General features: G+C 43.9%; 1 protein-coding gene across 5 annotated transcripts in view; it reads left to right on the top strand.

The window, feature by feature from the left end:
• The window catches only part of TMEM94 (transmembrane protein 94), a 2,019,771-nt gene that overhangs the window by 269,506 nt on the left and 1,724,295 nt on the right, over nucleotides 1–25,970 (top strand). For all 5 annotated transcript variants that reach the window (XM_069654803.1, XM_069654805.1, XM_069654804.1 and 2 more), the window contains exon 5: nucleotides 21,935–22,071. In XM_069654803.1, coding sequence (XP_069510904.1) covers nucleotides 21,935–22,071 — 137 coding nt within the window. The remainder of the gene's footprint in view (nucleotides 1–21,934; nucleotides 22,072–25,970) is intronic.

The following is a 25,970-nucleotide window of genomic DNA, read 5'->3' as shown; positions in this document are numbered from 1 at the left end:
TCTGGAATGATGTGATGATCTATTTGTAGTGATCGTTGACTATGCAAGTATGTGGGAGGTCTGTGAACGCTGGGTAAGATGTCACCCTGGTGTCCACTTTGGTGTCCCTGGAAATTGTGAATGAAACACTTTGACTTTTTTCACAGAATATTGGCCCCCTAAGGCCTTACCTTGAGGGATCAGATTACAGGACAGGAACCCGACCATGCCCAGCTTTCCTGATTGGTCTTCCCTAGAGAGGGCCAAATTGTGTGTCCATCTCTTGAACATTCAAAATACTGCATTCACGTCCCAAAGTGAGGAATAGTGACAGGAAGGAGGACACATAAAAGTCACTTCTTTGATGCAGTGACTCTAATCGTCAGTGCCAGAGATCTCTGAACAAGCTTTGCCCGATAGCGAGCCCATAAGGTTACAACATTAACATGGGATGACATGGGATCAGAGCGTCTCTTCAAACACCAACAAGTCCGTACGGACCAAGCTGCACTATAGATCCTTTTTGGTAGGCACTGTGAAAAACCTGAGGGTATTCTCACTCATGTTCTCCTTGGGTCCTCTGCCCAGGTTGCCAGGGAAACGACATTGCTTTTGAATCCTGACCCTGAGTGTTGGACAAACGAAGGAGGAGCCCCTAGGTGGAGGGTCCTTGGGGACTGGGAGTGGGGGGCCCTTGGGCAAGACATGGTACCCCCCCTTTCCCTAATAACCACCCACCCAATTCTTCTCCAACCTTTATGGGTTATTGTAAACAAGCTTCCCTTATTTTGTTTCATGATAGGACAAAGGCAGTGAATATGGCAATGGAAATGTGCACATGATCACACAGTGAATAGCTTTGATTCAAACAACATGCACTCGGGAACCAAGGCACGTGTACACTAAAACCCAGCTTGTGCAAGTAGAGCGTGATGATAATACAAATATATGAAAAGGGAAGCGGGGTAAGAGCTAAGAAGCTACTTATGATTACAATGAACATCGGCAAGCTCCTTACCCACAATTGCTGTCACAGGTACTGCCAGCACTAAGCCCACATACAGGGCAAGAAACAACAGGATCTGCGAGCTAAACACCCTTGATGGTATTGTATAGGTTAACTTAAAAGCAATACTCACGAGGACGAGTAATGCCAACTAAAATGTCAGCAAAGCCCAAAATCCTGTTGATCAAACAGTGACCCAGAAAGGCTATAACAGCAAAGGGAGATTAACTTAATACATCAGAGTCCTGACAAGGGACAAGTAGGCATAGTGATTACAGAATAGTAAGGAAAAAGTAGGCATTCACACAGGAGGTGGCTACAACAGCACAGCACATCACACCTAACAATCATTAGGGAACAAATGGAGAAGTGCAAGGGAAAACCTGGAACAGACTCCAAGAGAAATTAAAGGAACAGGGAAAATGAAATTACAAGGGCAAAACCTCCCCGATCCCCACCCAGGGAAGGAAACGGAAACTGGGACAAATACTGAGGCGTGACTATAGGATCAAGATTTCGCTGCTGAATAGGGCAAAGTCAAAGGAATAAAGAACACAGACAAACTGGGCTCCATTAAAAAAGGAAAGCACTGGGAAGTGCTGAATGCAAAACAGTGGAAGACCAAAGGAGAATCCAGGAAGAAGAAATTATTTATAAGCACACTAAATTTGAAATCCAGGGAAAAGGGAGCAAGAAAATGGAAACTAGGAACTAGACACTAAGCTAAGAACCAGAAACAATGGACCAGTCACAAACGGGAACACTGCATCAATGACCAGAGCTGGTCTGAAGAAAACTGAGGCTTTTAAAGTTGGCTAACGAGCACACGCCACAGGGGCTGCTCATCTTCCACCCAACCTTGTCCTGAAAGGGTGGAGATGAAGCAGTGGGTCAGGAATTCTGGGAAGCAGTCTTTAGCATTCAAGCAGCATACTGGTTGCCAAAAACCTGGAATGGATCCGAAAGGGAAGTAACATGGAAAATAAGGATTTAGCGCTCCCAGTTCACCACAGCACTGTTGCATGATGGCAAGTCCAGTATGGAATAAACCCCAAATCAGGCCCCCAAGTGGCAGGAATGGGAGCAAAAGTAGTGAATAGTGACATTTTGTCTGTCATGCCATTCTAGTACTGGGACGCGGCGACTAGAAGTCAAACACACCAACATGCAACTACACCACTCAGGTACTGAGATGAGGAAGAGAACCTCCGAGGAATACCACTACAAAGACCAGGCATGTCTCACTAATGGGCCTAACTATAGTTGGGCAATTGAATGCGAGGACTCGCACCTGCAGCTCATTCACAAACCACATGTGTATAAAAGGTGGGAAGCCAAAAGAGCAAGGGGGGGAGGCAAGCCACTACAGAGAGCCGTTGGATGCAGAGCTGCTGTGTTAGGGAGAATTCACAGAAATGTGATAATTCCCCTCCACCTTAGAGACCCCAGCTCTTTTGCTGAACTTTGGGACTTTGTACTTTTAATTCTATGTGTTTTCTGTGTTTCTTTTGGTTTTGGAGTCTGACAAACTCCACAGGCATCATCTTTTTACATTTTGACACACAGCACCTTCAGTGCAGTGGCACAGTGAAGGCTCTTAGATATCCCAAAGGTTTAAATACCTTCTCTTGGATAAACTGTTTCCAAGAGCAGTGAAGTGAAATTGACTGTACTTAAATTTGTAACTTTCTAGACCCAGCACACACTATCTTACAATAGGGTGCTGGACAGTTTACTTGGTATCCCCTTTGCCTAGTTTCTCATGTAACAATTTTATGTTACCCTCTCTACAATTAATGGCTTTGGCAGTGGTTTACTTTTAACTACCATTGGGAGTTTTTACCACAGGCTGCGTTTGCAGTTGCAGTAAAGCACACATGGGTGCCCATTTGTCAAATGGCCCCGTTCTTCTTTTTTCGCCATTTCTTCCTGGAAAGATCCTTCTTGAGATTTACTCTGCGCGCCACACCAGGTTTGGTCACTTTGTTCAGATTGTCTTTGGCGGGATTCACAAGTGAAGGCCGCCGCTGGCTCCAGTATGTCTGGCAGGGGCAGGACGTGAGGGAGGTGCCCAGAACTCCCTGTGCTTAATCCCCTTGGTTACAGGAATGCACCCGAAGGTGATTGGCTGGCTGGCTCTCCGGCAAGGACAGCCACCCTGCTGTGTGATTGACAGCTAGGCTAGAATGAATGGGAGAAACCTGCATAAAAGGCGAGGCTTTTTTGCTTGGAAGGCAGAGTCGACCACTGGACGAAGGAATCCGAAGAAGAACTTGGAAGGGACTCCTGCTGCAACTGCTGGACCATTGGTTTGCCCAGTGAACCCCTGCTGCTGTGCTGAAGCTCCGAATTCGCCTCGACTAGAGAAGCCCTGCAAGGACGACTTCTCCCCTTGAGTTGGTGGGACCAATCAACTCCATAGTGAACTCGTCTGGACATCCTCTCATAGCTGGCTGTACTTCCGCTGCTGCTGTTGGAACCAAAGTGCCAGGGAGAGGAATACCTGATTGGAATGCATCACTTTTAAGTCGGACCCGAGCTTGTGGAAAATCCTCCGGACTACCAGTAAGCAGGACTGACCAAGCCTGAGTCACCTCAACAGAGTACTTGACCCCAGATACGAGGAAAGTCCAGAGTGGTATCTGAGAGTCCGTGGTGGTACTATTTGCTGAGAAGCGAGGAGCTGAAACCGCAAAGTGCTGCTGAATAGAAGTTTGTCCTTTTCTGCCGCTGACTGTCCCATTGCAGTGGAGTGCCCAGAAGTCTTCCCTTTTGCCCCCACGACTGAGGCTCGTGAACAGGATCTACAGAGCTGCACAGGAGCAGAAGTCAGCTGGAACCATTTCTTCTAACCAAAGGTACTGTAAAGTCTAGGAGAACTTACCTCTTGTTGTTTTGGCCTTACTTGATCTCAGTTGAGACTTGTCTTGGTTGCTTCTGTAGAGTTGCTTGCATCTTCTACCTCTCACAAGCCTCCCAGTTTATGGCCCTACATTGATTCCACTTTTTCTACAAAGACTTCTAAAACATTGTGCACGACTTTTATTCACCTACAAGAAGTGCTTCAGCTCACCTAGACTTTTGCCCAATTGACATTGGCTGGCCTGGCTCCCTGAATTACTCTTCTTTCCTCTGACATTGTGTGTTACCTTTCCTCCCAGGAAGGGCTTGCTTTGCATTGGGGGTTCAAAAGTACTTACCTGCTTCAGAATAATTGTGTGATCTCTTGTTTTATTCTATAGCCCTGAGGGTGTAGGAAGTGTCTGTGTGCCTTCCCAAATGGGTACTTGCTGATTTAGAGAAACTAACAGTGTGTATTTTTGAGTGTATTTGTGTGTTACTATTATATTACCCCCTTCTGAAGGCTTATTCAAACTGACTGTTAAATAAATTAATAATTGTTTAATCAAGAAACCTTGTGTGTAAGTGTTATTTGGATACTTGTCACTGTGAATCTCTGTGTAAATCCCCTACTGCTCACATTGACCCTCCTTGAGATGAGCCTGGCTACCAACCTGTGTAGTACAGACTTATACCAAAGGTTGGGTTCCTATTGCCAGGAGGTCAAGGTTGTTGTAGTGCATCCAAAAGGTAGTATTCCAAATCTTGAATAACATGCCGTGTGACAAGGATCGGAATACCAGGAACTGCAGAAGCTGGCGGTCCGAACTGTGATGGCATGAGAACAGGAGTTCTCGAGCGCTACTGCAAGGCAAGAGAAGGCAGCTTGCTGAAGGGCCGTCCTTCTAACGAAGAGGCAGAGTGGTCGTTCTCCCATGGTGCAGCACAGGAGTGTCTCCGGGGACAGAGGAGGGAACCCTGGAGGCTATCAAGTTGAATTGAGTCCAGCACGATATGCAGGGAGCCTGCAGAGGAAGCCTGTGAGTTTCATTGACTAGGAAATCCAGTGTGAAACTAACCACGAGCGCTGTGACGGAACCAGTGATTGTGAATATATATACATTGTGGTGGATTGGTCACGTGGGTCTGAAAGGAGCTGAACACGTTCTCGAAAGTTTCAGTCTAAGCTGTTCATTGAATTAACAATCACCTAAAGTGTTAAAGGAACCGTGCACCTTGAATAAAGAGAAGGAACAGTTCTGAAAGGTTCCAATCTGTGAAATAGCCATTTTAATGGTGTAAACAAGATGAAATCTTTATTGCTCAACTTTATAAAATACATAAGCCTATTTAAACATCGAACTGAATCAAAATAACGCAGATGTTTTTTTTCTAAATACCGTATTGAATGCAAATCAACCAACGGAATGTAAAAACTAGAAAATGGTCATCTTTAAACCCACTAAAACTGATATTACCAAGCCAAAGTATAAGTGAAGTACTAAAGAAAAGCAGTGCTTCTATTGTGAACTATTCTGAACTTGTGTGGAGGCTATGATTTTAATAATTAACTTAACAGACAAGACTTTTATGTTTGATCTTGTTACATGTGAAAGAGTCATTGGGGGCGGGGCAGATCTGTAATTTGTGATAGGATAATGTTTTTAAAAGAGTTATTTTATAGTATGTATTTAACTGTTTATTTATGAAGGATGTTAATGGTATGTATCAAATAAACATTATGTGACTGAACTTGTGGAAGGGACCCCTGTTGTTTTTTGTTGTAAAACTATTTTGAACTTGTGCAAGAGAACCCCAGTGCTTCTGTTGTGAGTTGCCTTGAACTTGGGGAAGGGAACCCCAGGTTCTGATTCCAACTATTTCTCTTTTAGTCTATGCAGGATAATTGTGAGCCTTTGTTATGAAACCTTTTCACGCTTGGGGAAGGGGGCTAAAAAGAAGCTGCAAGCTGAAACAAGCTTAGAACTTTGGGTTTTAACACTGTTTTCTTTTGTTGCTGACATCCCTACACGTTGTATATAATTAGTTGTGAGGGCAAGTATAGGTTTTGGACACACAGATTCTTCAGCTGTACTCCTTGACTCGGACATTCCTTAGTTTTCTTTAGGTTGGGAAATCCCACCTTAGCATAGGGCAAGTTAGACCTTTTTTCATCCTGACATTTAAGTTAATAAAAGTGTTTGTTTTGAAATGTGAATCTATTGTCTGTGTCTTTCTTCATGATGCCTTCACAGCATCCAGAAGTCACAATTCCACTGTGCCTTGAAATCTTCCAGGTTAAAGTGTCCATCCTGTTGACCTAACCGGAGTATGTAGACTCCCCCTCTGCATCGACAGCGGGAGGTTCCAGGTACTGACCAGGTACTTACAAAGCCAAATCAGACAATGGAAAGTTCTTAAAGCTGTAATAACCATGCGTGTGACATCCAGCTTGGTGTCGCTATTCCCACATCCAGTTACTAGCTTTTCTCCTGCAACAAGACTCTAGCTATGACATCAAAGCAGGGTAGTGGAGATTGTATTTCGCAGAAGAACCCCAGACTTGCTGGAAAGCATCTGTCCCACAGCCATATGCTCCGACTTCCAACTGTAAAACTTCATAATCTGACAAATTACGTTGGTGCAAACAAGTCCTTCCTGTGCCGGCACTAGTTGCTGAAATCGTTCTGGTACCTGGAGTTCCAGTAGCTACCATGTTCGACTGATGGAGAGGATTCTTTGCTTGAATGGACATCCTCATGTCTGGTTAATAATGGCAAGTCTTTGACCAATTCCACTTGAGGCCATGACCTGGTACTGTGCAAATTATAGCATATGGCCAAAATACTGTCTATATTCACAAGCATGCAGTGGTCCACAATATCCCTCCAGAGAGGTCTAATAACGAAAGAACCTCCACAACACTAGGGAAGGAAGACTACTGAAATAATCTCAGGTGGTGAATGGGCTCTGGTTGTAAACAGGAGTGTGGGCGGTTTAGGGAATACTTGAGACAGGACACTTGAACTGATGAGGAGGAACCAAGGCCCAGCACAGGCTTGGCATGGGCTCCAATGAATGTGGTAGGCGAAGAGTCTCTGTCCCGTGCTGAGCTGACTTGCGGGATTAAGAGAAACGCACTAAAGAGGCAATGAGGGATGAGGAGCCGCAGGCACAGGAATTGTACTGAATCAATTAGCAAGTGGAATTGTGGTTTCATTAGGGCAGCCGGATTGCTTTCCTTTCCTCGTTCTTTGCTGTCGAAGTGAAAAGCGGCACTGTGTGACATGAAAATTCTTGTGCTTTTCAACTAACGCAGAACAAACAACATTACGCACAATATCCAAACATTTTGTACTGACAGACTTGGCAAAAAATGCAAAACTAAGAACTGAAAGGTACGTATCTTACTAAGAAGGAGCATATTCTAAGGAAGTGAAATCATGGGCCGTGAGTCGCAGTAGGTATCTTTGTCAGGAAGACTTCACAGCACCACTTCAATTTCTACATTAGTTTAACATGAGGATATATGTCTTGGCCGCCTAGTATTCCACTTTTATTTCCACTACTGCATTCTTAAATCTACTGACAACCAAATACACCACTATACTTTCAGATTATTGTGATACCACCACAGCTTCAGTACTTTGTGACTTTATTACAAGTTTTGATTATGACAAGACTCAAGTAGGCAAGGCCCTCTTCCTCTGAATACATATTTTCCAAAGGGGCAGCCTGTTTGCCTCTTTTGTCTGTCTGCAACCATCAACGACAACCTATAATTTCCCTTAGCACACACTTCCCTCTCCTTCTTATCTTTGGCAGTGTAGGTTGTATCATCTTCAAAGATATCCCTCTGTCTCCTGTTAGCCCAAATAAATACCCAGAAGCTTTGTTGCCACTCTCCTGGCTTCACACTTGTGTCTTGGGCAATGCTGAAAGTCTATCTGGGCTCACAGTACTCTTTTGACCTGTCTTTGATTTGGTAAAGGCTGATTTCAGTCTTAATTAGGGAAAATACTTTAACTCTTGGCTTTGGCAATACTTGCTCTCTCCAACTATGTTAAACACTTGACGTCTCTTTTTTAGCAACTGTTGACTGCGTAAATAAAGATTCAGCGGTCACTCGTCCTCCTAGCATCGAAATTAGGTACACGCGACCACTTCTTGTGCTTTACAAAGTTTTAAGTTTGACAATTGAATTTCATAGTGTTTGCTTTTTGCACGAGTGAAAGGGAGAATACTTGACCACACGCAAGTGTTATAATTCAAGTGTTTGCTTGTTAAAGATTTAACAAACAACTTCACATTGCTTCTGCTCATAGGCAAGTGATTATTTAGCAGGATATTGTTGGCGGCAGTACTGGTGCAAGGAATCAGAATGCTTGGTTTAACTCGCCGACTTCTGGGTTTCTGTCTCTGTGTGCTGTAAAACTTCTACAAATTCTGGCTGCACATGGGACCCACACTCTTTCTTGCTGAATGCTTCTCTGGTCTGGCCACTCAATTAAGGAGCCCCTCTTGCTCCTGAGACCCACAGCTTCAAGGCCACTCCTTGCAAAGCTCTCGGACACGCGTCCTGCTGCACAATCTCTGCAAACAGGTTCACGCGGGGAAAGGCGGTCTTCCTGCACAACTTCCGCTGCACAGCCTATGCACAGTTCCGTCTTCTCTCTCTTGCCTGCACCCATGGGGGCCTTTTAAGCCTCTCACCTTCCCTCAGGTTTGGGCCATTAGGCTTAAGTGCCTGACAGCTACTACATGACTCTTCAGCCCTCTTCCTCGTCCCAGTACTTATGGGATTATGGGACTTGTAGTTCTTAACTACGAAATCAGTTCTTTTTGGTACCTTCTTATTTTTAAGTGTAGATGTATTTCCCTTAAAGTTATTTAGGGATGAACCATCAGAATTAGTTTATTTAAGGTGACATTTTTTTTTCCAGTCCATTATACCTTTGAGAGTAAGGAGGGTTTTTATTTTAAGTGTCTCAAATGGTCTTTCTGTTCTTAGGGTTGAGAAGTGGAAGGGTTTGTTTGTAAAACAAAACTCAATAAAGATTATGTTGGAAAAAAAGAAAATGTACGGTTCAAGAGTTCCAGGACGAACTAACAAGTATCCTTGATGACTGGAATGCCAATACAGTTAACGGCTTTGTATTGATCGGGAGGATTTTTAACGCAATTGTTCTGTCTTTGATGCTTTTGAATTTGAGTGGAAAGACTGGCCATGAGTTCTCCCTGGATCCGCAGGCTATGTCTGGTCTGTTTTTAAGAGAGATTGTGGGCTCCTAAACTCAATGGAAATTGTAAGAATGTGGAAGGAGACTGACACCCAGGTGGAATGTTTTTGGGTAAAGATTTTTGTTATTTAAAGAAATAAAGGGAAAACCCTATCTTTCCCTAACTCTGAGAGTGGTTTCCCTCCCTCAACTAAAACACTAAGGAAAATGTCAGAATGGCCGAAAATAGAGTCCACCATGCAGTGTCAAAATTCTACTTCTATCCCTTACACTTGAAAACAAACTAAAGTGCTCCAGAAGAATGACTCCCTTGTTTTGGACAAGTACAGTTCCATATAATTGGCAGTTCAACGGAGTAGGGGGAACTGTCTCCCTTCCCCTGGCCTTTCTCGCACCCCCGATGAGCCCCTCCAGTAACTCAGTTGGGTAGACCTGGCATTCGTCCTTACCAGGTACTGCGACAAAGAAGAATGTTGGAGGACCTTGTTCTCATGCACTGTTGGGTCCTCAACCCTGTTAAGACTTTACTGGGTTCTTTACAGTATACCGGGTATACTCCCCTGCCAGGAGTACTGTCTCTCCTCTAGCGGGTCCTCGACCTTATTTTCACAACTTTTTATTTTTGGGTCCCAGACCCTTTCACATTGGTTTCTTGAGCGTCGTCTAGGACCCCAGACCGCCCGCACCTTCTTTATGGGCTCCCAGTCTCTCACCTTGTTCTTGGGCCTCTCCACGTCTTCCGACGGCTCTTCTGCCTTGTTTCCTGTTTACACACTGCCGTACGCAGCTCCCCAGCACTTCCTGGGGGCCAGCTTCAGGACTTCGGTCCTCTTGATAGCAGGTAGGGACACAGTCTCTCCTTCTCCCAAGTCCCAGTCAGCAGCTGCAGGTTCACTTGTTCCGTCTGTGGTATGGTTGCTTGGCTCGCTGTGCCTCCGGGGAGGGACTGACAACACTGTGAGTCTTCCTTCCCTTTTTAAGTTCCACGGAACACAAAAGCTAGACTGCTCAATTAGATTATCTTGTGGATTCTTTCTGGTTCCAAACTTCTTCTTCGTCTCAGTACATGGAGGGTATAGTTCAGTGGAGTCAGCCCTAATCTTCCTCGTCCCAGTATTAGTGGTACTATTGCTGTAACATAAATACATGGGGGAACTTGTATGATAAGAGGAAGGTAAAGAAGGTGAGTGGAGAAAGGTGGGTGAGGGTGGTTTGTACTATTATCCCATGGTTGAAGTCGACATAACGGTAACGCTCCTAATTGAAATTCCTTTGCGAGCTAAGACAAAGTTTTACCACTGGGACTGGATAAAAAACAGAGAATCCTGTCTAAAATATAAAGACTTCAGCAATAGTAATTTTGGCAATAAAAAACTAGGCCAAATGGCAGGATATCTATTGAAATGTCCTTCCCCCGACCATACGGAACACATTTCTACGCCTCAGGTTGAACTTATGGTTAACTAGGGCAGTGCTTGCTAGGCGAAATGTCATTCCATCTGATATGAATTATTGTAGTTATTGCGAGATTGCTACTGAAAAAGAGACGCTTCAACATCTGGTGATATCTTGTGGCAAGTTGAATGAACAACGGGTTACATTTTTCACAAACTTGTTAAATTTGCACAAAGAACTAGATGAAAAACAGATCTGGAGTATATTATTTTCTAATATGAAATTCTCTGTTATAAAAGCGTTAGTGCAATTTCTAGAAGCTATTCTACCTAGCGAAATTAAACTGTAACTACATGGCAGAGCTCAACTGGGAAATGTTAGAAGCTAAATGCAGGAATGCTGACATTTTACAGTGCATTCATGTTTTAACTTTGTTTAACTTATGGCAATTTAAAATCTTGTAGTATTTTGTTTATTGTTATCTTAATGTGGTATCTGAAAAGTGAAATAACTATTTGTGGTTTTTGAAAAGTTGATTTATTCAGCTACATCAAAATAAAAAATAAAAAACTATTATCCCATGATGTCCTCCCTGTATCCCAGAGGGGGAATCCCACCTCATGAGATCTACCCACTGACTACCACACCCAGTCGGACTATCCGGTAATGGCTGTAACGCTCACCTGGCTCCCACGGAGGCGCTGGTCTGGTCTGGGTTGCTGTGGCCTCTTCAAGCGTGATGCGCAGAATTCGGACCACCGATTGACCCCCAAATCTTGTTTGTCTGGCCCGTAGGAATATCCTTCTGCAGATGAGAAAGGGGGTTAACTGTCTGCTGAATAGTGTGCTTGCTCCCCCCTTCCCCTCTTCGTTCTTCTCTGACTTCCTCCAAAACCCCCGGTTTAAGCTCACCTTATGGTTTGGAAGGATGAACTCTCCATCCTGCTTCTGGTTCAGGGGTGCACGTTCGTCCAGTTACTTCACTGGTTTTCAGAATGGTGCTGCACATCCACTTGACTTTTCTGAGCGATCCGCCGTAAGTATGAAGATGCAAAAGTTCAAATGCGAGCCTCCTTTTATGTTGTTTTTTCTGTCCTTTATTTCAGGTGCAGAACAAAGGCGATGCGTTGAGGGGTTAAATTGCCAGTGGTAAAATCAGGTGAGTTAGTGATGAGGGCGGCCCCTCTAAATGTCTTTATAGTTCCCCAGTAATGTCTTTTTGTCCTTTCCCCATAGGGGCCGGGGTGCGATGTCTGCCAAAGATGCGGCGCCGACCCGAGATGTGGAATGGTTCACCAAGAAAAGCCGGTAAGTAATATGGCTGAAAATTCGGCTTTCCTCTTGTGTTCCCTTGCTCACCTTTTGTCTCTTCTTCTCTCCCCTAGGTGCAGAGATGTGGCGACCGGTGCTGAGAGCCGCGATGGAGCCGGGCGGCGTCTCGGGAACAGGTGAGTGAAGCGCGGCGCTGCAGCGAGCAACGCGGTGCTTTTAAATGGAAGTCTTCCTTCAGGAATGCTGGCGTGAAGATTCCAGATGCAGGTAAGAAGGTTGAATAAGTTCTTGGTTTTCACCTTTCTCTTCTCTTATTCCCTTACAGGTGTTCCAGGTTCGAGGCGGGCGGGGAGCAGACACAGTGAGCGTTCAGCTGCTGGGATGCAGAACAACGCGAAGCACGTGTGGCTGTCCGGGCATGGCTTAAATAGCTTTGGAAGAAGTTCCAGGCGAGTATTCTTCCACAACCCCACCCAAGTAACAAAATAGTTCCTTCAGAAAAATAGTCCCTCCTAAGCCTCATTTGGCTTGGTTCTTCATGCAGCATGGTCTGCATCAGGTGAGTGTGCAGCATGGTCTGCTTCAGGAAAGTGCACCAAACACTTCCCCTTATGAGCCTGGCGCCTAGCGCCAGGACTGATGTCCAACATGAGCCTGGCGCCAACGGCGCCAGGACAGAGTCCAAAGAGCCCCTATAAAGGGCCGCTGGGCTTTTACCCGGGGGCGTGATGCCTGCTCCAGGGGGTGCTGGGCCTGGCCTGGTGCTCCGGGGGTAGGTATCATGACAATGGCCTGGCTCCATGGAAGTGCCCTCCACCTCGGGTAGAAGGGATGACCTCATAGGATTTGTCACAAAATGTAAAGGGAAGCTTGGACAGGTGTTCTTCTGCATCTTGTATTGACTATTTGTTCATAGGCGAAGGGTTATTTTTACGCTTGCACATTAATGAAACTAATTTGAGCGACAATAATCTCTTGGTCACATAATTTAGTATCACGGATCCCCAAGTGAATACTGCAAGACACAGGAATCTGCACATTAACTCAGTAGGGGCGCATGTCTCAGGACCCCTGTGAATACAGCTAAGTTTAATGAGTGGATACTCTTTTCCATGGGGGACCCTGTCACAAACATGAGCAGACTAGTATCAACGAAAACACCTTGATAAATTATCTATAATGGAAAGTTAAGTAACACCACCAACATGTGTTTGATGAGGCTATTTTACTACAAAGGGAACTTCGCTGATTCATGAGATTGGTGCACACTGCTAATGATCCACCTGCTCCTAAAATGCCGAAAATAAAGCTCCTTAAACGGAAATGCAAAAAGTGGCTGATCTGCACTTTGACTGCCACCTCATGTTACAACATGTTTGTTAGACAAGATTGTATGCAGTACCCTTTGGGTGCACTACAATAACCTTGACCTCCTGGCAATAGGGACCCAATCTTTGGTATAAGTCTGAACTACACAGGTTGGTAGTGTGGTCGAGCAGCCAGGCTTATCTCAAGAGGGGTCAATGTGAGCAGTAAGATTGTGACACAGAGTTTCACAATACAGTTATCCAAATAAATACTTATACTCAAGGTTTCTTGATAAAACAATTATTAATTTATTTCACAGCCAGTTATATAAGCCTTCCTCAGAAAGGGAGTAAAACATGTGACACTTAAATATACTTCAAAACACATTCTCTAAATCAGATGATACCATTGGGGATGGCACACAGACACTTTCTACACCCTAAGGTGACGTAAATAACTAGGACACTCTGGACATTGATTTATCACTGGCACATTTAGAGCAATACTGAGTTTGGTGCAAAAGATGGAGTAGAGGAATAAAACAAAGGTTAACAAATGATTCATAAACAGGTAGGTACTTTTAGAAACCTTCCAATGCAGAGTAAATTAACCCGTTCCTGAGGGAAAGGACAAAGCACAAGTCAGAGGAAAAGAGGAGTCTCTCAGGGAGCCAGGACAGCCAATGTAACTTGCACAATGTCAAGGGGAGCGGAAGATCTTCTTTGCAGGTAGATAAAGTCTTGCACTATGTTTTTAGAAATGTTTGTAGAAAAGTAGAACACTTGAAGGGCCACATGTTGGGAGGCTTGTGAGGGGCAAAGCTTTAGCAACTCTGCAAGGTAACCAAGCCAGATCTCATCTGAGAGGTGTAAGGCTACACAACAAGAGGTAAGTTATCTTAGACTTTACAGTACCTATGGTTAGAAGAAATGGTTCCAGCTGGCTTCTGTTCCTGTGTAGCTCTGCAGATCCTGTTGTTCCTGAGCCTCAGTTGTGGAGACAAGAGGGAGGATGTCTGGGACTCCTGCTCTGCAATGGGTAGGTCAGCGGCAGCAATGGGCAAACTTTGATTCAGTGTTTCTTCGGTGTTTCAGCTCCTCGCATCTGACAGCAAATAGCAACACAGCGGTTCTCGGATACCACTTCAGATTTTCCTCACATATGGGGTCCAGCACTCTGTTGAGGTGGCTCAGGCTTGGTCAGTCCTGCAATAGGGAAGTCCAGAGGATCATCCCTTGTGGTCGGGTCTGACTTAAAAGCAAGGCACACAATCTGGTGTTCTTCTCCCTGGCTCTTCGGTTCGAGCAGCAGCTAGAGTGGAAATACAACCAGCTTCGAGAGGATTTCCAGACAGGGTTACTTTGGAGTTGATTGGTCCCACCTACTCAAAGGGAGAAGTCGTCCTTGCAGGGCTTCTCTAGTTGAGGTGAATTCAGAGCTTCAGCACAGCCGCAGGGCTTCACCGGACAAACCAACAGTCCAGGAGTTGCAGTAGGAGTCTTTTCCACATTCTTCTTCGGGTTCATTCGTCCAGTGGTCGACTCTGCCTTCCAAGCCAAAAAGCCTCCCCTTTTATGCAGGTTTCTCCCATTCATTCCAGCCTAGCTGCCAATCACACAGCAGGGTGGCTGTCCTTGCCGGACAACCAGTCAGCCAATCACCTTTGAGTGCATTCCTGTACCCAAGGGTATTAAGCACAGGGAGTTTTGGGCACCTCCCTCGCTTCCTGCCCCTTCCAGACATACTGGAACCAGAGGCGGGTTTCACTCTTGAAGCCCGCCAAAGACAAAACGGACAAAGGGACCAAACCTGGTTTGGAGTGCAAAGTAAATCTCAAGAAGGACATTTCCGACAAAAAATGGTGAAAAAAGAAGACCAGGGCCATTTTAACGAAATGGGCACTCATTGGTGCCTTACCGTGGCTGCGAAAGCAACCCGCAGTAAAAACACACAATGGTAGTAAAAAGTTAACCACTGCCACCAGCCATTAATTCTAGAAAGGGTAACAAAAAAATGTTACTTGAGAAACTAGACAAAGGGGATTCCAAGTAACTCCTCCAGCACCCTATGGTAAAATAGTGTGTGCTGGGTCTAGAAAGTTACAAAATGTAAGTAAAGTCAATTTCACTTTACTGCTCTTGGAAACCGTAGTTTCGCCAAGAGAAGATATTTAAACATTTGGGAAATCTAAGAGACTTCCCTGTGCCACTGCACTGAAGGTTCTGTGTGGCACTGTTTAAAGATGATGCCGTTGGAGTTTATCAGAAACACAGAAAATAATTGCATTAAAATTACATGAGAGATAAAAAGTCCTAAAGCCCAGAAAAAAGAGCTAGGGGTCTCTAAGGTAGAAAGGAATTAAAACATTTCTAAGAATTCTCCCTAACAATGGTGAAATCATGTTGCGTTTATTGGCTGCTAAAGCCGATTCCTCCTTCTGGTCTCTTGTTAACAAGGCTGAGTATAGGCAACTAGAGGCCCTAATGTAACCCGATTAGTATAATTGCTTGGACATCGCACTTTTCTGCAATTTCTTGTGTTTGGTCCTTAGACTCCTTGGACTCAAAATGGTCACTTACTTTTAACTTTGAGGATATTTTATTATATACCAGGAAAGTTAGTGACTTTTGAGCACTGGGCCCGAAAGACCTTTCCATTTTAAGAGGCGATTGTTTAGATCTGTGTAAGTAAAGGCTGCTTATCCTGCTGGATGGGGACAGCAAAAGCTTTGCTGGTCTATTATTGAAGGAAATCGAATCTTGGGCTTGCAAGAATGGCCATCTGAATAAATTCCAGTTCGGCTTTAGGCAGAAAATAGGCACTGCCTTAAATTGCTGATCATGTATTTAAAGAAAAAAACAATCTCATTAGACTCCCCTCTAGTTTACATGAGTTTCATAGAGTTTACCTCCTTGTTAAGTAAACTGCAACTTATTCTGGAAGAAACTGTCCTTATTGGGGTCCCTACTGGGCTTCTAAATATACTGGTCTATCTACCTTTAGAAACCAGCATCAGTGTTAGACTGGATTCCTCTGGTGGCCTCTCAGAAAATGTCACAAAGTATCGTTGTTTTAGACAGGGTTGCATACTGGCACCCTGCCTGTTCGGTCTCTAGTCAAAGGATCGAATCTAAAGGGTCGACAGTTCAAAGGATCGACACCAAAGGCTCGACAGGTCAAAGGATCGATTTTTTTTTTATTTTTAATTTTTAATTTTTTTTTTTTTTAATTATATATCTTTTTTTAGGTTTTCATTTAGGGAAAAAAAGTGGTTTTTAGTAAAAAAAAAAAGGGGGTTTAGGGGGTCCAAAAAATATGTGAATAAAAAAAAAAAACCTTCGATCCTTTGACCTGTCGACCCTTTAGATTCGATCCTTTGACTGGCAACCTGCCTGTTGAACTTCTATTGTGCCGACATGGGCACGTTTCTAGAAACTTCCACCCATGTAACTTCTCATTTAGATAATTCACAACTTCTATGGCTAGCATATGTGGATGGCTTGTCCTTTTGGATCACACCCCTGTTGGCCTGCAGAGAGTTTTTAGATCTTTAAAATCATGCAAAGGTTAATGATCCTGTTATCAACTAAACTAAATCGAAGATAATGAGCCTTTCTGCTGCCAGGACGAAAACTTCCTTCAAATGACTTTAGATGGTGTAGCGGTTTTTGGAAGATACTGTACTTTTAAACAATTCTCAGCAGGTAATCTATTAGTCTATGCACAGAAATGCCCTGGTGAAGGACTTATCCAAGTCCGAAAAGGTATTGGCATTTTTCGCATCTGTGAATAAAGCAGATTTATTTATTTGTTTATTTGTAGAGCGCCGACCGCTCGCAAACATCGGGGCGCATGCGAGGAGACAGAGACACAAAAGAGGATAGTACATTGGACATGACAGGTTGACACATAAGGAAGTTAGCAGTAGGTGGCGAGGGTTCTAATCTGGGATTACTTGAAGAGCAGAGTTTTAAGTTTTTTGCGGAAAACATGGAGATTAGTTTCCAGTCTTCCAGTCTAAGACATGTCGGAAGATTGTTCCAGAGGGTTGCCGCGCGGGTAGGGAAAGCTCTTCCTAGACCTAGTTCTTTTTTGAATTTAGTAGTTGTTATCAAGCCCTTAGCTTCGGATCTTAATGTTCTGGTCGGGATGTAGGGTGTAAGTTTAGTCTTAAGGTAGGCGGGTGCTTTTCCATAAAGGCATTTGTGGGTTAGACATAGGGACTTGAATTGTACACGGTCTTCCATTTTTAACCAGTGCAGGTCACGTCTGAAATCGCTAATGTGATCTATCCTGGATTTTTGTTTGATGATTCTTATCGCCTGATTTTGAATCAGTTGGTACTTATGTAGGTTTTGCGCTTGCTGGTGCCAGCAAGGAGTGCGTTACCATAGTCTAAACGTGATAGGATGGTAGCTCTGGCAATGGTGGCACAATTCTTTTCATTAAGAAGAGGTCTAATTGCCTTGAGTAGTCTAATGTAGTAATTGCAGGTCTTGGTGACGTACAAAGCTTGAGCATCAGCGTTGAGTGAAGCTTCGAGAGTCATACCAAGTTTTTTGACCTTATCAGCTACTTCGATGTGGGATTCCTTGATTTGAAATGCCTTGTAGTCGGATGTCAGTATGGCGCGCGCCTGAGAGGATCCAAATACCATCAACTCAGTTTTATTGCTATACAGGCACATCCAGTTGTTGTTCATCCACACTTCGATGTTCTTGTAGAGGATGTTCAGTGTGATACTGTCCTTGGCATAATCACCGCTCAGTTCCATAACTAGCTGAGTATCGTCAGCGTAGTTAGTGAAAAACACTTGGAGTTGTTCTAATAATTCACACAAAAGGCGAATGTAGATATTAAATAGCAATGGTGACAGGCTAGCTCCCTGAGGAACTCCGCACAAGATGTTATGTTCGGTTGAGAATTTGTCTCCCCAATGAACACGTGATCTTCTATTCTCAAGAAATGAGGTGAGCCAGCTTATGGCTTCATTGGAACAGTTTGCAGTTTTGGCTAGTGCTTGTTGTAAAAGTCGGTGGTCTAACAGATCGAACGCGGCACTTAGGTCTAAAAGCACTAGTAAGCCAGTTTTGCCCTTGTCCATGATTTCCAGCATTTTTGTTTGGATGTCTAGCATTGCTGTCTCAGTGCTGTGTGCAGCTCTAAAACCGGATTGTTGTGTGTGTAGTAACTCCTTTTTATCAACAAATTCCTGTAATTGTGCTGTAGCGACTTTGTCCATGATTTTAAGGGTGAAATTGCAATTCGTAATAGGCCTCAAGGGTCGCGTTGGTCTAAGTTGTTTTTTTTTACTAAAGGAGTAATGACTTTTTTTTATATTTTCCAGCACTATTTTATCTCGGAAAGATGAGTTTACAATTTTCGTGAATAAAGGAGCAAAAAATGTCCGAGTGTTCAAGTATTATTTTGGGAGGAAGCTTATTTTCCGCACATGACGATGGTTTCATTGAAGCCAGTGTTTTCTTCATGGTATCGATAGATATTTTCTGGAATTGGAATTTCTCTTTCCCCTTGTCAGTTGTTGGTTTTACTGAGGGGTTAGGTTGGGGCTTAGTCTCGAGTGCAGATGCAATCATCAGATATATACTGATTACGAAGAAAATAATTTCTCGAATTTTTAGGAATAATTCCAGCTGCACACTATGGCAACGATCATAACAAAACGGTATGTAACATGAAAACCGCATTCTGAAATTGATACACACCACTTGAATGGGGATAAGGGTTTGCAGCCCACATCGATGGCTATCGAGCCTAGGTCTTTCTCTGTAGCCTTCAAAGTCGTCACGCATTAAATTTTCCCTGGCATACCCTATTTATCAACAAGAACAAGGTCCAACTAATAACCTCGATAAAATCCAGAGCTGACAAGCTAGTGCCCAAGATGAAGATACTGAACAGGAAATATTGGCGATTTTTTTACTCTTGCCTGTAATTAAATATTATATTGTTAAAGACCTTCCTAAAATACCCAATGGTTTAGAAGCTGGAACGCTCGCCTGGTATCCACGGGGACGTCACTCAGCCTGTTCTGACCTCTTACGACCTCAAACCCTTCCCTGGAGGCTATTCGACTGGAGACTGGGCCTGAAACAAAGGATTGGTAGAGTTTAACTCCCTATTGTCTCTGTGTGCTTGAACCCCTTCTTCCCCGGGCTCCAACCCTTCCCTTTGATCCACAGCTCACCTTGTTTTCTTGGATAGTGTGCTCTCCGTCCTGCCTTCAGTGCAGGGGCGCGTTGATTGATGCGGGCTCGTTGCTGCCTAGTTACTTCAGTGGCAAGAGTCCGACAGGTAAGTATAAAGAGTCTTTTGAACAGTTCTCTAACTTTGTTCCTTTCCTTCCTTAGATGATGGCCGGCGTCCGGGGATGGTGGCGTGCTTCTGAGATGAGTAGCGCCGAAGGTGAGTGAGAGCGCGATGCACCCCTTTCGTATTTGCATTGAACTAAGTTCTTTTTCTGTCTCTTTTAGGTGCCGCGACGAACAAATGCGGCGCCTCTAGATGTTTCCACGCTAACCTGGAGTGTCTTTTCCCTCTTGCTGATGGATGAGAAGTTCCGGAGACAGAGTTCCTCCAGAGTGCATGGGATTCAGGTAAGCGTTTGAAGCTCGTACAGTATTTCAAAATAAGCGAAGATTTGCAGAATGCTTACTAATGCCTTTTTTCTGTTCTTTTCCCTTTTCCTTAGGAAGCAGCGTGCCGGGATGGAAATGACGCTGCGGAAGATGCCCGCAGAACAGAAGGAGCGATGACTGATGGGCAGAAGCGCCGCAAGGTAAGGCTGTTCCGAACGGTGTTCTTGCAGGAGCTGAGCGCAGAAGAAAGATGCAGGCCTACTGGAGACCGATCCGAACACAGTGAGTGTCACGCTGCAGATGCAGAAAACGCAAAGCATGTTTCTCAGCCTGGGTGTGGATTAAATAGTCTCTGGGTATCCCAGGTGCCTCTGGGCTGAACCACACCCAAAAGACTAGACCGCACATGCAGTTCTGGGAACCGAAACATGTGGGGGCATCCATCTTGTCCCCATCAAAGCACTACAAGTCCAATCCCCAATTTTATCCTATGGAAGTGAGTGAGTCTGGTGCCACAAGCGGCAAGTCTGACTCCAAGTGGGTCTTTGGAGGGATGGCAAGGCCCTTGAGGGCCATGTAGGTGATTGTGGCCTAGCTCCAGCCTGACATCTTGGAGGGCTGGTGACATGAGGGGGAGGAATCATGACAGAAGCCCTCCTTTCATTCAATTTTGATGATATAGGATTACTGTAGACCAAATTTGGAGGAGTGTTATGCCTCCCGATCTGTGTTTCTATCTGTGATCCGCTTGGAACTCGGATTGCTTTCATTGAAAGGCAGAGCACCCTCGAATTTACTCTGCTTGTTTAGAAAACTATTACTTCCTCCCTCAAATTTGCCATTTTCAGACTTGATTATTATATATGGAGACAACAGGAGTGACAGTTCTGAAGTATTGATTAGGAAATGCAATTCAGTATTGGCACACGTTGTGTGCTCTAATGAACTTTGGTGAGGGGCCCTCAGTCCATTGAAAAGTAGTTCTGTGACCATGACTGGATTATCACTAATAGTGAAATATCCAGATACAAACTCTATTGTGATTCTGGCACAAAGCTAACGAGAGGCAACAGTTTTTGAGTGTAAGATTTAATCTAATATTCATTAAACTATTTCTGGAGTGCAATATTTAAGTGGAATATCATCCTTATTTTTCCGCGTCTGTGTGTGAGATTGAGACTCTGAAATACCTTTTTGTAATTGGCCTGCCTCATCGAGCCCTCGGATTGAACACCTAGGAATTTCTTTCCCCACCTGCCTTTCTGGAAACCGAGTTCTAATGGGGTTGTACATTTTCTGGGTGCCACACCCACTTAACACTGATTGCTCTCTGTTTTTTCAAATATTTAAAGCTTATTGATTAAGAAATGCAATGTCTACTATGTATTTAATGTTTTACACTATTTTTCTTTTTATATTTTAATATTTTCCTGCCTCTCTGAGTTTGATTATGGAATTTATCAGTTATCTGCTAATTTTATTTGCTTTCTTTTTGTAATTTTGAAAGGTTTAAATAAACCAAACCAAAAAATAGCATAAAACTGAAATTTCTATTTTACACGACCATATAATTATTGACATTTTCAGGTAGAAAAAGTGATTTGTAGATTTGTACTGGAATGTCACAATATTTGGGGAAAATGAACTGTAATAGGAACCCAAGACTCCAGCATCTATCTATTTATTTTTCTGTTTGTTAGGTGCTCATACTTTTCTGGTATGGGTGCAGTAGATGGAGCAGTCTGTGTTGGCAGACACTTTTGAAACATTTTCAGATATTTCTGCCTGCAAGTTCCATAAACCTGACTATGAGTTTATCTTTACATTAATGTGCTGGTTTTGTCAGACTGGTGTGGTCATACCCTTATAAATGTCCAGGAGAGCTCTGCCAGCATGGCCCTGTTGATATGAGAATTTGTGGTAGATCTGTCTATGGGGCTAGAATACTCCTATTCAAGGTTTTGCTGAATTTGGCTGTGAGGTCTTTTGCCTACCACATCTCGAATACATTTAACTAGAGGGGTGTGAGAAGCTGGGTTTGTAGTCCTGTTATCAAAGACTTGGCAGATATGTTTGTAGAGGTCGAGCTCTACTTTCTTGACTTTACGTCCAAGACATTACCTTTAGCACTTTCACTGCTCTGAGGCCATATTCTGGGTGATTATGAAAACTGAATACATGCAAGTCCGCTGTGGGTGGTAGGGAATGGATGCTGCTTCAGATTTCCTTCAGTATAATGGCTTAACAATATTATTTTTTTTGTCTTTCTCGCTTTACCTTGCCTCTTAACCTAGCCAAGGGTCTGAGATCGGGAATGCCCTTGCTCTTCTCCTACTTCTTCTCCTGAACCTCTTTTTCATCGGGCGACAGGAGAGGTTGAAACGCAGAGAGGTTGTCCTGAGAGTTATTAATATCGTCAACAGAATCAGTGGTAAGAATTTTACTGCCTTCCTACTTCCGTTAACTTTTTATATTAATCCTATTTGTTCCATTATCCCTTAACTCTTCCTTTCCGCTTTTCTTTATTACTTTCCCTCCATTCCTTACCCTTTAATCTACTTTCCCACGTCATTTCAATGTCTTGCGTCCTTCCACTCATATATGCATCTTTTGCCTTTTGTTAATACTTTCTTACTTACCTCCATTAATTTTTACCTGCTTTCGTTCCCTCCAACTTCCTGCTTTTCCTTTGTTCCTTTCATCTACTTTCTAATGGATATCTTCATTCCACAGATTTCTCTTCTCATGAAATACATTGCAGGCACAGACTGCCTCAAATTTTCTGTATCTACCAAGGGGTGCATTGTAGCCCTGCATTCACTTTACCATGCCAATGTTGACACTCAAGGTGCCGGACGTGGCAGGCGAGGAATAGACCCAGGATACCCATTTCATTTTATTCATACAAGCAGATACTGGTTTCACGTAATAGCCATCATATTTTTGATTAATCCGTCATGCCCCTTCTGAAGGTCTCAATGTAAGGGACTAATGTCACTGTCATATCGCACAGACGCTGTATGTGGTGCCTGGGACTGAATCTTGACACCTGTGCTTGTTCTCTTTGTAGTTGTTGCACCCCGAGACAATTTGGGAGCTGGGTGCAAAGGTGTTTGCATCCTTTCACGGTAGACCAGGATCCCGGGCACCATGCTTCCTCCTCTGTTCCCTTTGAGAGTCCACAATCTGATGTGTTGAACCTGACACTCTGCTCCTCCTCTCCTTGACTCTCCCAGAGTGTTTTGGTTCATAGAACTGTTCACAAACATCATTTCACAGAACAAAAATATCACATTTCATTTAATCATATTTAATCATATTCAAACAATGCTAAACTACAATAACAAACAGTCCTAATACAATCACATATTAAGACCATTCAGGAAAGAAACAAATTTCCGCCTCGGAGACACATTAAAAGTTCTATAATATTAAACAACCACTTCATTAAAATGCAACCACTATTATAATGTCCATCAGGATCTCATTTACATATCCAGCCTGGATCTCGCTTTAAATTCGCCCTCCTCTGGTTCATTATTTCATAATCCTCTACCTCTAAAACAGAGACAAGCCTATCAACCTATCACTACAATATCATTATTTCTGTTGATTCCATGTCTCATGATGCCAGGAAAAACTTTTGACACTACTAGTGAGATCAAGGTTTGATTGATTTTTTTAAAAAAGTAAAGGTTTTTATCTTGTGATGAGTGGTGGTATAGGTTACAGGTGGGTGATCAAAGTGTACTTCTGTAAGATGGGCTAATCCTCTACAATCAAGTGTAATATGTCTCGGGATCTCAATTTCTGTCAAAGCCCTACAACTTCTGAGGTTTCGGGGCACCCTCCTTCCGGCACCAAGAACCTAATTTGTAAGTTATGAATTGAGACAAAAGCGAAGAAACAGAAACTGGTTTTGCATTTTTACATTAGGAAACGTACAGCGGTAAAATGGAATATTATTCCTAGGTTTCACGTCCATAACCACATGATGGAATAGCTTGTATATTCAAATGGATTGTGACCTCCCACGTATTTGTTATCATTGACATGTAAAGTCCAGCTTCAGCTGCTTAGGAAAAACATTTCGGCGTAGGGTGCTGTGCGTCGATGGCATCGAGTCGATGTACCTCGAAGGCCTGCTTTGTTTCCGCCGAAGGGGTAGCTTGCCCTACAAAATAATCTACCCCAGCACAACGGGAAGCTTTTACGTGGGAAATGTTGAACATTTTTGAAAAGCAAAGCCATGCTCCTACCGATCCTTTGAAGAAAGCCGGTACGGAAAGGTCTCGCCTGAAATCCTGCGTGCCCTCGGCCCGGGAAAATGGCCTGATAAGCATCGGGAGCCCTCGAGGCCTCATCCGATGATACGAGACACAACAAAGAAAAGTCGTGGTCCTCAACGCTATCAAGACCTTCAATGCCGGCGGTACCTTCGACGCCAGTTGCGCCACACTCGCCGGCTGTACCATCAAAGCTGAGCGCCCCTCCTCAGTCGGCGCTGATAAAGAAACATTCGACGTCGAAGCCTACAACTTGCAAACCAGACAAAATGTATGCTCCTCTTCCCAAGAAGGAGTTTTTCAAATCTCTCACTTCAATTTTTGAAGAAGAGAAACATTCTGATGAGGAAGATGTTTTAGTTTAGAGTATGGTACACCCAATATACCAGAGTGTTTCATATCAGAGGAGTCCAGAATGAAGGACCTGTATGATAATTTACAATCTGCAAGTGCACCCGAATTGAAGTTTGGAAGACCTGAGCCTGGTGAACATGCTGACGCATCATACAGGCAACTCATGTCAAAAGTAGTAGAATACATGGAGTGGAGTAGGCCACCACTTCCTTATGAGCAAGATGATCTCGCTGATATTTTGGATAACGGTCTGCAGATTGACCCTGTTTTGCCTTTTCATATGGCATTACAAAAAAGGGTGGCTAGGAACTGGGAGACTCCGGAAGCCAATCCGGCAGTTAATAAGAATCTGACAAAAAAATACCACCCCTCCAGTAGTGATCCCGACTACCTGTCAAAACAGCAGCGTACCCTACCATCCCCCCTGATAGGGACGACAAGCATGTAGATGGATGGATGGGTGAGGAAAGTGTTTTCTGCAGGGAGCATGGCTCTAAAATCTGGCAACTCCACTTGTGCCCTTGCAAGATTTTCGTATACTCTATGGGATTGCATTTCTATGGCAGCAGAGCACATTACTGAAGGTGAACAAAGGAATGGCTTCTTAGCTATTGTTAGGACGGTAAAGAGGCTAATTGCAAATCCCTTCAATCAGGATTGGGTACTGCGGACAGCATCAGCAAATCCATGGCTACCAGCACTATTATGCGCATATTTGCGTGGTTGAGGAAGTCTGGTTTTGCACAAGCTCTGGAGTTAGTCTTCCTGTTCTTTCTTTTGGACTTATGCACATTTTGTTGTCTAACACTAGTAAACCTTGACGAGTTGATTCAAATGGAATTGTCCCTCCCTTCTTTATATACAGCAGGGAGAGTCAATTACACAGACTTGCTTCTCTCTCTATACCTGTTTGTCTAATATGGATCACTGGTTATCCGTTTACCTTAATTGCCTCCCAGGAGTCTGTTGGTACTTAATAAGATCCCGACTCTAAGTGGTTTTGGCCAGGGCAAGGTGGCTGGTCAAGGGGAGGGTGGGTTGACCTCAATCTATGCCCCAACTGTCAATGGGCATGAGGAGGTGCCTGAGGGCTCCTTGCTCACCCACAAAGACAACCATGCACTATTGAAGAATACTCAGACTAATGTGGCTGATCTAGAATTGACTGATGCAGAGTGTTTGCAGGAATGTTTATCCACACCACCTATTATGGCTACTAGGACGGTGGTAAGATTTCATACTTCTACTCCCCAGCATTCCGGTCAGCCTAACAAAGACAATAGACTCTAACAATTGTTTGCTTTCGTTTCTGGGCAAGGAAATATGTAGTTTGTCTAGCCATCCCATTTGTTCCCCTCAGGCCCCGACATCCCGATTCCCTAAAGTTTTTGGCAAATCCTCTGAGGAATCTTTGACAAACCCTGGTCCTCAACGAGAGCCAGAAAGTGGGGGTTATATGGTCCTCTCCCCCACTGGTGGAGGGCGGAAGGGGACGGCGGGGATGAGAGAGGGCCCCAGGAGATGGAACGAGAATGCTCAAACATGGAGGATTCATTCCACCTATCGGACCTCACATAACTCACATAACAGGTCCTGGGTTGTCCAATTTGGGAGACAGCAGCGTGACGGCATATAGGTCCGGTATACACAATTCACGATCTGGGTCAGGACAAACTAAGCAAGGAGGCCC

The sequence above is a fragment of the Ambystoma mexicanum genome, chromosome 3q, assembly GCF_040938575.1.
Source record: "Ambystoma mexicanum isolate Mex_15411 chromosome 3q, UKY_AmexF1_1, whole genome shotgun sequence".
NCBI classification, from domain to species: domain Eukaryota; kingdom Metazoa; phylum Chordata; class Amphibia; order Caudata; family Ambystomatidae; genus Ambystoma; species Ambystoma mexicanum.
Note: the sequence above shows the minus strand (reverse complement) of the source record. Positions and strands in the feature narration are given on the sequence as shown.